Raw genomic sequence first — 9,691 nt, 5'->3', positions numbered from 1 at the left:
AGGCTGAGAAAGCCAGCCCCCCAAACCCCGTGGGGAAGGGCTGGGGCTGTGCTGGGGGGCTGCCTGCTGAGTGCCAGCCCAGGGCACCGCCGCGGTGCCAGCTGGCTGGGAGAGCAGCGATGCAGGAGCAGGGATGCTATTGGATTCCTTGCCATCTTTTGGGATGTGCTGGCCGGCCGGAGCCTGGGTACATCGTCTGCTGCGATGCTGAGACAGCAGTGGGTGCCTTTCTGTCCGTGCATGTCTGCAACCTCCCTAGGGAGCTGTGTGCTGCCAGTGTTGGGCTCAGTGCCTGGCCGTAGCCCCGTGGCTGAGCTCCCCAGGCTGCCCCAGCCTGCAGGCAGGCTCGGGCTGAGCCCTGGGACCATGCCTGTGCTCACCCCTCTGGGCTTCTGCCAGGCTTCTGTGCCTGCTCCTTCTCTGATGGCTGGATTTGATGCACTTAACTTGGTTTGACATGTGGGTTGTTTCTGTGGGCATTTCCCTGTTAAAAAAAAAAGAAAAAAAAAAAGAAAAAAGTTTGCAAAAATTGTTTGCAAGAAATAATTGCAAACAATGTTTGCAAAAATTGGCAGGCATTTTGCCTGTTCGCAAAAGGTGCATGTTCACGCTTGGGCGGAGGCGCCGGGTGAGCCTCAGCCTGAGCTCAGGAGCACTGACCGAGTGCAGGGCTCTGATGCTTAAGTGAAGGGGAGGGAAAGGAGGGTGCGAGCTCCCACGTGTGATTCCAGGTTTGGCTCACGTCCCTGTGGCTCGCAGCTGTACTGATGGGGACCCTGCACGGTAGTCCCGGTGCAGAGCCCATGCCAGGGATGGGTGCCCGGACCCCTGGTCTGGGTTGTCCAACTGCCCCGTGGGATGCCTTCCCTGTGCCCCCTTTTGCACCAGCACCCCGCTATCTCAGGGAGGGGCAGGTCATGGCAGTGCCCACCCGCAAGCTCCCCTTGCCCTGAGCCTCGGGGTGCCCCTTCCCATCCATCCCCATCCTTGGATCACTTATTTATCTATTTGTTTATTTATGTATTTATTTATTTAAGGTTTAAGTTATTTATTGGTATTTATTGATGGCTGGAAGTCGGGGGTCATTTCTGCTGTGCGGTGGGGGCAGCTGGATCGCCCCCCGCCCAGCCCCCTGCGTTTTGGGGTGCTGCCACATGTTGGGGAGCGCAGCTGGGGAGGGATGCTTGCAGACCCCTGCGTTCCCATCCCCTTTCAGAGCCGGGGAGGGAAGGAAGGGGAATCACGTTGGTGCCTGCAGGGAGGTCACCTCATGCCTGTCCCCTTCCCGCAGAAGCTCGACGCTTCTGTGCCCTCTCCCCAGGCGTTGTGCTCCCTCCTGTGCCGTCCGTATTTCTTGGCCCGGCCTCCCGGCGTTTCTCTGTTCGGTTCCCGCTGTATTTGCTGTTGCCAATTCCCGGAGATGGTGAGAAGAGCCAGGACACGTGGGTGTCACTATGGAGAAAAGACCAAAACAGGTATTCTGCTGCCGCGTGGGGAAAATCGGAAGGAGAAGAGGAAAGCTGGTTTTGCAGAGTGCCTTAAACACAAATGACTTTATTGAGTAGGGGGCTTGGACTTCTGTCTCTGGATGTTATTACCAACTCGAACAAATGTTGCATTAATTTCTCTGGGATTAAAAGAAAACCACTCGAGCTGTACTAGAACCAAACCCTGTGGTTTTTTTGAGTCCGTCTGGCTGGTTTACACCTCCGGGGCCGTGGCAGTGCGGGGAAGCAGGCAGGAATCTGTGGGCTTTTGGCCACCAGCCCCTGCTGGGCTCAGTGGTGGGGCCAGCAGCTGCCCCTGCTGGCTTTAAGCCCCTGAGTCTGGTGATGGGACTTGTTCGCACTTGTCCCAGCTTGCAGGTGGCTTCTCTGGTGTCTCAGCAAGGTTGTGCTCACCCTGCAGAGCCCCTTCCCTGGGGCTGCTCAGCGCAGCCTGTTTGCACAGAGCTTGCCGTGGGGCCTCCAGCTTCCAGAAAATGGGGCAGTCGGTTGGAAAGCTCTGGGGGTGGGGGCAGACAGCCCTTGTTCCCTTAGGAAACCAGATCAAGGTGAGGGCTGTGTGCCGAGGGAACAGCAAAAAACCCAGGAGCTGCCGCAGCCTGGCTGTGGGGAACTAGGGAAGCTGCCAAAAGCTTGATAAGGCTGAACAACTACCCAGGAAAGAGATGTTTCCCCTTTGGAATTGCAGATCCCCCTCCCACTTCTTGCAGAGTGGAAGAGGAAGAGCAAAAGTCAACCCAGAGAGTAGGTGCTTTTGTCTTCTAGGAAAAATAATACATGGGGATAATGCAGAATTTCATAATGAAGGGTCACTTAAAAGTCATTTGGGGAAAAATATCAATATTCACTGCGTAGTTCCTGCAGGCAATTAAATATTAATATAACCCTTTTTTTTTTTTTTTTGGTAATGAAAGAGGGAGTTCTCTGAAACGCAGCTGTGTTTGGTGAAGGATGTCCTCAGCAGTGAGCAGGAGGACAGCGATGGGTGGCAGGAGGAGCTGGCAGCTCTGGATGTTGTCTGAGGACTGATGGGCCACATCCCAGGTGGGTGTGGATGCTGCCCAGGATCACGGCCCGTGGGATGCTGGGGTTTATCTCCTCGCATCCAGTGTACTGCTTACCGTGAGCATCCCCCCTGCTAGTTCCTGCTTGCCGTGGGGTATGTTTATGCCCCAAGACAGCCAATTTATTTAACAGCTGCTCATTCTGAGTGTTGCTGATTGCGCTCGGCACCGAGAGATGCTGGCAGGCAGCCTAGGAGCTATTCAGTGAAGAGGTTTATTTCCCAACGTTTTATTAAATCATCGCTCATCTCTTGACAATCCCTGAGGGGTGGGAGCAGAGAGGAGTTCCCATGGCTTGTATCATGCCCTGGGAAGCAGGGTAGGACCCCCCAACCCGCAGCTAACAGCAGGCCATGCCGAGGCACGCTCCCTGAGCAGACATCTCCTTCCCACCACCCAGGCTCTTCATAAAGCAGCAGCAGCACAACTGCCCTGGGCCCTGCTGCCCAACATGCCAGATTTACAGGGCAAGAACAAGGGCAATCCGTGCCGCTGCCACCCGCCTGGGAGCATGGGCGCACATCCCAGCTGCCCAGGGAACAGTGACTGGTGCAGGGTGCCGCGGACACCAGCAGAGGCAGACGAGGGATAGCGCAGGTAGTACTGAAGATCAGTTTATTTGCTCTATTCCCTCTTCCATAATACCTGAACACAGTCAATTTCCAGCAAGAGATGAGAAAGCAGTAACAAGTGAGAGATTTGGCTCTGCAGCTCCTCCCCTACGCACGGGACCAGACAGAGGTGTTAATACATTAGTGACGGCTGCTCCGGAAGGCACGCAGCGGTTTGGAACCCCCAAAGCTCCCTGATGGGAGGTGTGTGAACCTCGCAGGACACCCCTGGCTGCTGACACCACGCTTCTCACCGTGCCTCTGGGAAAAGCTCAGCTGGTGCCGAACAGGAGAGACTCCACAGCATGAGCCCTGGAGCCCCCGAGTTCTGCTAACCCGTTCCTTGCGGGGCCGATTCAAGGCAAGAAAACACCCAGGGGTTTAGTTTTGAGGGGATGTGGGGGATGAAAGGGATGGGGAGGATCGGTTTAGTATTGCGATGTGCTATCAGTGTCATGGCAGGAGGCTGCTGGTCGCGTGGTGTCAGGGAGGCAGGAGCTGGGCACGCGGAAGGCTCCCGATGCCGAATGACTCGCGGCCCGGCAGGATGGGCAGAGCCGCTTCACTCCGGCTGCGGGGTATAACGCAGGTACTTCTTGCCCGACGGGAGGTCCTTCGTGAAGACTCCTTTGGGAAAGAGCTTCTTGGCTTCCTCGTCAGGTAAGGTGGGCACGACCATGACGCTGTCACCAGGCTGGGGAGCAAATGGGAACCATGAGATGGGAACAAATGGGAACACGGGCTAGCTAAAGCAGCCAGACTGTGCTGCTTGTTCTTGCTTTATCTTGGCTGCTCACATTGGTTTTTAGGAGTCTTAAATGATGCTGCTGAACAGGAATGGCCACATCTAAGCAACTTCAACTAGTAATTTTCCACAAGGACAGGACTCAGCTATGTATGTGCTGGACAATGCGGGGCTGTGCCTATACTGGCCCTCCCTGGCCCAAAGGCAGAAGAGCAGCGAGCCAGCCCAGGGAGGGGTGCCCTGTGCTTGCTGCTTTGCTGGCTTTGAGGGGACTCTGGCACGCTGACACCTGGTAACGCCCTGCCTTATCGCTAACAACAAGGGCAGGATCTTCCCTGGCCCAAAGCTCAAGTACAGACAGCCAGAAGGGCCCAGCCCAGTATTTGGGGACACCAGGGACTTAGGGAAGGGTGGTTCCTAAGGCTGACTTCAGACTGCAACAGCTCTGGGCCGGGGCTGGGATCTAACTCATATCTCAGGACCTCAGCAGCTTTCCCCACCCTGTGGGTCCCTCTCCAAGAGAGGATGGTTGACATTTCAATGCACGTTTTCAGTGCCTGGCTGTGAGCTTTGTTCCCCTCCTCACCTTCCAGTCCACAGGGGTAGCGACCTTCTTGTACGCTGTCAGCTGCAGGGAATCCACCACTCTCAGGATCTCATCAAAGTTTCTCCCAGTGGTGGCTGGGTACAGGATGGAGAGTTTCAGCTTCTTATCTGGGCCAAAAACGAACACCTGAGCACAGGGAGACAGAGTCAGGGGCTGGGCAGAAGATGTTCGTCCAACAGCCCTGCTGGATCTGCTCAGCCCTGCTGCTCCTCCCTTCCCTGGGAGGTGGCCTGTTGATCGCAGGTGTTGGGACAGGGGAGATGTCATGGTGGGGATCTCCTAGAGCAGCAAGTGTCACCCAGGCACAGGGAAAACAGTGTTTGCTCTGGGAGCTCCTGTTTCCAATACCAGCTTGTTTTACTGCTTGAAATGTCTCCCCCCCCCCGCCTTGACCTGCACCCTTCTAATGCAAGCATGGGAGGGGAGAGGGAAAGCCCAGCAGATCAAGCACTTCTGTCCCCTCTGTGTCAGGACAGGCACAATCTGGATGAGCTGGCAGCAAGGTGGAGCTGCTCCCAGCAGGCTAGCACTGCGCCAGCCTCTTCCTGCAGCACAACCCCTGGATCTAGCCCAAGGAAGCCACCCTAGCTCCTGAAGATGGTAATTTCCATCCAGGAAGCTGCCCCCATCTTCAAGCCCAGCCCCACAGAGACAGGGCAGGATGGCAGGCGATGCCTGCTGCTGAGAAGGCTGCCTTGCAGCGGTGCTCCAGCACCAGGTACTCACCACACGAGCAGTCAGGGGCATGCCGGCCTTGTCCCGCTCATCTGGGTCCAGCATGCCCAGCTTGACAGCGAGCTCCCGGTTCGCATCAGCAATGATGGGGAAGGGGAGTTTCTCCTCGGGTTGTTCCCCATTGTATGCGTTGATGTCCTGCAGAGACAGAACCATCAGCGTGCTCATGCTCCCTGTTGTGGGTACCACCACAGGGGAGAGAGGCCAGGCAGGGAGACCTCCACCCACCTTTTCCTGGGACAGAGGTGTCCCTCCTCCAGCCCTCTCCCCATCAGTGATCTGGCACTGCTGACAGATGTGTTGGTGTCACACCTGGACTGGACTGTGCTCTTAGGGAACAGTTTCTCTCGTGGCAGAGCAAACCAGCAACCCTAAAGCTAACAAAGGTCAAGCATCGAACACTTCACAGGTCTTGTGCGAGGGACCAGCTCCATTCAGCAAGTCCCTCCTAGCTTACTGAACTAAAGGCTCTTGATAACACTGAAAGTCTGAGTGCAGGTGCTGGGATACTGCATGTTCCTTTTTGAACCACGGCTGGGACAGTAGAGAAAGCCATCCCCTTTCACAGCCGTGCAGGCTCTCCCTTGTAACCGTGGTTTATGGGGTTGCTCCCTGTGCTAGTCCAAACTTGAACTGCTTCACAGGGAAACTGTATTTTGAGTGTCTCTGCTGGGCTGTGGTCAAGAAGGAGGGAATCATTTCTATTCTCCAAATCTGGTCTGAACTTGGCCAGAGCATTCACGTTATCCTGGTAGTTTGCAGTACTACCTGTATGGGTCATGCCGAGCCACAGCAGGGCTGGGAGAAGCCTGCTCAAGGCAACACATGCATTTTGCCAGCATTAAAGCACACTTAATCCAAGGTTTCTGCCCCAGAACAGAGCTGCCTCTTCCTTCCATCCTCTTTACGCTACAAGGAAACAGTTTGACTCCAGCACTGACGCAAGCCTCCCACGTACCGCTGTGCTGCGTTATCAGCTGAGCTGATAATTTGAATGCACAAGTCTCTCTGCCTTCCCCGGGCTCTGAATGTGGGGGAACAGGCTGGGTCCTGCTCAGAGGGAACTCGGAGAGGGCAGTGTTGGAAAATCTGCCCCTTGGCACTGCCCACTGCTGCTCAGAGCACGCCAGAGGCAGCAAGAGCAGGTGGGTCCTGCACCACTCCTCCTAGGCTGATGGTGGTGACATAAGGGGCTGTAACCCTGCCCTGGCTGCTCCGGATGCTGCAAGCAGGTCAAGCGGTGCACACGTGGCAGGATGTTTCCTTTCCAGCTTTTTCTCTTTGCTTGCTTTCCCCCCAGGGCTTCCTGAGTCAGCACTGCACTGCAGAAAGGGGCTGTGTGTCAGCTGGGTTGTGGTCAGGCCTGCCTTGGGAAGAGGGGATTAGTTGTGTTCTCCTGGGCCAGACCAGGTAAAATGCTTCTGAATGCCCCACAGAGTCACAGGAAGATGTAGATCAAGGTTAGACAGTGACACAGCCCCTTGTCTCTCTTCAGACTAGGGGCTGGAGGATGAAGAGAGCCGCTGAGAAGCGATATCTGAATCCTATGGAGTGTAACTCATTCCAAAATGCACATAATTTCATGACCTGGAGATCTCTGTACTAAACAGCCTCAGAAACCCCACCCTGTTTTGCAAGAAGACACCCAGGACTCACTTAGCTTCCCTATGAACTATTTTTATTTCCCGAGTCCCAGGTGACAACAGACATCACTGGAGTTATTTATTCACCCCTGATTCACCACAGCGAAGGCATCAGTGGCCAAAGAGAGCATCAAAAACTCCTCTGACATGCACAGCACGTGCCAGTCAGCCCTGCCTAAGGAGCTCATGCATTCAGCCAGCCCTTGGAGCAGCAGTGCACAGACTGGGGACGTAAGATCAGGCTCTGGCTGAGCTACAGGTTTGCTGTAGCCATTCCCAATTTTAAAAGCAAAGGAAGAGTCAGGTAATTCACTCAGGGATTTACACACTCTGGACATATCTGTCTGAAATGCTCATTTTATCCTCCTACCACCTGTGAGCCCTGGAGTCACAGTCCTTGGCAGCACACCATTGCTGAGGCTGCATTTGAAGTTTTTAATTAGTTCCTTTTATGTTCTTTCAGCATGCTATTTCATTCCCTTTTTTTTTATACTCCCTCATGATGGTTTTATATTTAACATTCTCCTATTTGTGGTTCTATGCTTACCATGCCCCTGTTTGTTGTCTGTTTTATTTTCCCTGCCTGGGCATGAATTGCTCCCTTTGAAGACTGCCTGTTCACTTTTGATGCCTCCTTTCCTTTCCTGTTACATTACAGAACTTTTTTGAGGGTCTGTGGATAGATTGCCTTCCTCCGAGCTTTTGGCACCACCTTCATAGGTTTTGCCCTTTCAGGTATCAGCAGGGGAGCACTAATACGGTTTTCCTCTTGTTTCAAAGTGTTGCTGCACAGAGTGCCCTAAATTTTGTGGGGTGCTCCATGAAGATGGAGCAGACCTCCCCATTTCTGCTCTGCATTTTGGCACCTCCTATCCTACATGCTTTGGGATTCATTGTCTTCCAACATTATCCTCAGCAGATATGTAGCTCCAAGCCTGTGCTCTGTTCTGCGTGAGCTTTTCCTCTGACTTTCAGAGCAAGGCAGCAGCACAAGCTCCCCTCATACCTCCCCGTGCCCCATACCTTGCTCCAGGAGAGGTGGTCTTGGACGCTGTCGATGGAGAGGGCAATCATCTTCACGTTGCGCTTGCTGAACTCAGCCGCCAGCTTCGCTGCCCGGCCAAGCTCCGTGGTGCAGACGGGTGTGAAGTCCCGTGGGTGGGAGAAGAGGATGCCCCATCTGAAAGACGAGAGCAGGAGATCGCATTAGGGCGAGACATCGTTTCAGTTTGTGCTGCAGACAAAAAGCTGTACAGACAGCGCTGCACAGAGACTACTGCGGGAACAGCTCATCTCTGCTAAGTGGAAATCCTGTCCTGGGAACTCTTCCTTCCCTATCACGAGATGAGCCCCGTTCATCGTGCTCCAAGAAATGTCCCGCACCTTGCTCCCCCTCTCCCTCCAGGATCCTCCAGGGGATGATGGAGTAGCCCACGGTTCCTGACATGGAGACAGACCCCATGCCGTGCGAGGAAGTTTGGGGGAGCCATTGGTACACTCTGTACTCCAGACACCATGTGTCCAAGGGTGTGTAGATGCCAGCCTGCTGGCCATGCTATTGCAGAGATCGTTACCGATCTACAAGGCTATTCACGATCCTGCACACCTCCTTGGCCACCGCGGGGAGAAACATCTGTGTATATCACACAACTTAAAAAAAATGGGATAGGAGCAAACCTTAACCCAACTGCTGCCGAGAGCTGCCAAACACACTTCATGAAAAAAACAAGAATTAATCAGCTAACAGGGGAGGCCAGAAGTTAACATCACATTACGGTCACAGTTACAACACTACCACCACCTTGCTTTTGCCCACCGCTTCCCAGCAGTGGGTTTTTGCAGTCTTTAGAGCAGGCAAACAGTAGTCATCCCGCTTTACAGGTAAGGCAAGCAGTGCACAGAGAAATCCAGCAATGCAGCCCAGCAGAGCGACAAGAGCTTATGGCAAAACAGCTCCTGGCTCTCACAAGTTTCAAGCAGCTAATGTAAAGCCACCCCCAGCACTTAAAATTCCTTTCCAAGGGCTTGTCACACCATTTCTCAGCTCAGTTCACAGGGCTTACCGCACTGCTCCTCACCCGGCCCTCAGCGCTCAGTAAATACAGCCGCATGCCACAGCAGATGGGGAAATTCCTGCCTTAGAGATTTGGGAAGAGAGCTGGAGGGACTTGGGAAGAGAGCTGGAGGGATGAAGAGAGCACCCTGCAGCTCTGCCAGAGCTGTGCGATTGCCATGGCTCACCATGAAGTCACAGGGCAGCTACCTGGCCACTGGCGCTACAAGTCTCTTCATACAATAAGTACAGTGTTTGGATAAATAGGCAGCAAACAACCAACGCTGGCAAAGAAAGCTGCCCTGGGGGGGATCAGGCTGGAACAGCCAGTTTTAAGAAGCCCTGTTGCTTTTTTCTCTCTAAGAAGGTTCCTTTTTCCCTGTTTGCCCAAGCTCCGGACGCTGTCAGAAGCAGACCCAAAGGCCGACTGAAGGCTGCCAAGCGCTGTGCCAGGACCTCCTGCTGCTGCCAGGAACGGAGCACCAGGCTGGGCAGCAAACAGCGCCGGGAGGCAGGCCTGGCTGTATGCCTGGCTTTGCACTGCGGGCTCAGTCAGGGCCGGAGCCCTTCGCCTGCTCGGTGACGCACTGCCACGGGGGACGTACCTGCCGCAAGAGCTGATCGCTGGGGCTGGACTCAGCGCGGCCCTGGCCAGCCTGGCTGTGCCCCTGCTCGGGCTCTGCTGCTCTCACGGAACCTCTCCCCCCTCCCCGAGGCTGGGCTGGCCC

General features: G+C 54.7%; 1 protein-coding gene across 1 annotated transcript; it reads right to left on the bottom strand.

Annotated features, from left to right (window-relative positions):
* Nucleotides 1-3,578: 3,578 nt before the first annotated feature.
* PRDX6 (peroxiredoxin 6) lies at nucleotides 3,579-8,090 on the bottom strand (the record flags this gene model as incomplete). The annotated part of the gene is made up of 4 exons (XM_010073705.1): nucleotides 3,579-3,874; nucleotides 4,512-4,658; nucleotides 5,259-5,405; nucleotides 7,934-8,090. Coding segments are annotated over 4 exons (583 nt in total), but the record flags the coding sequence as incomplete, so codon positions are not given.
* Between the last annotated feature and the right edge of the window lie 1,601 nt (nucleotides 8,091-9,691).

This window comes from Pterocles gutturalis, unplaced genomic scaffold (genome assembly GCF_000699245.1).
Source record: "Pterocles gutturalis isolate BGI_N339 unplaced genomic scaffold, ASM69924v1 scaffold34157, whole genome shotgun sequence".
In the NCBI taxonomy this organism is placed as follows: domain Eukaryota; kingdom Metazoa; phylum Chordata; class Aves; order Pterocliformes; family Pteroclidae; genus Pterocles; species Pterocles gutturalis.
Note: the sequence above shows the minus strand (reverse complement) of the source record. Positions and strands in the feature narration are given on the sequence as shown.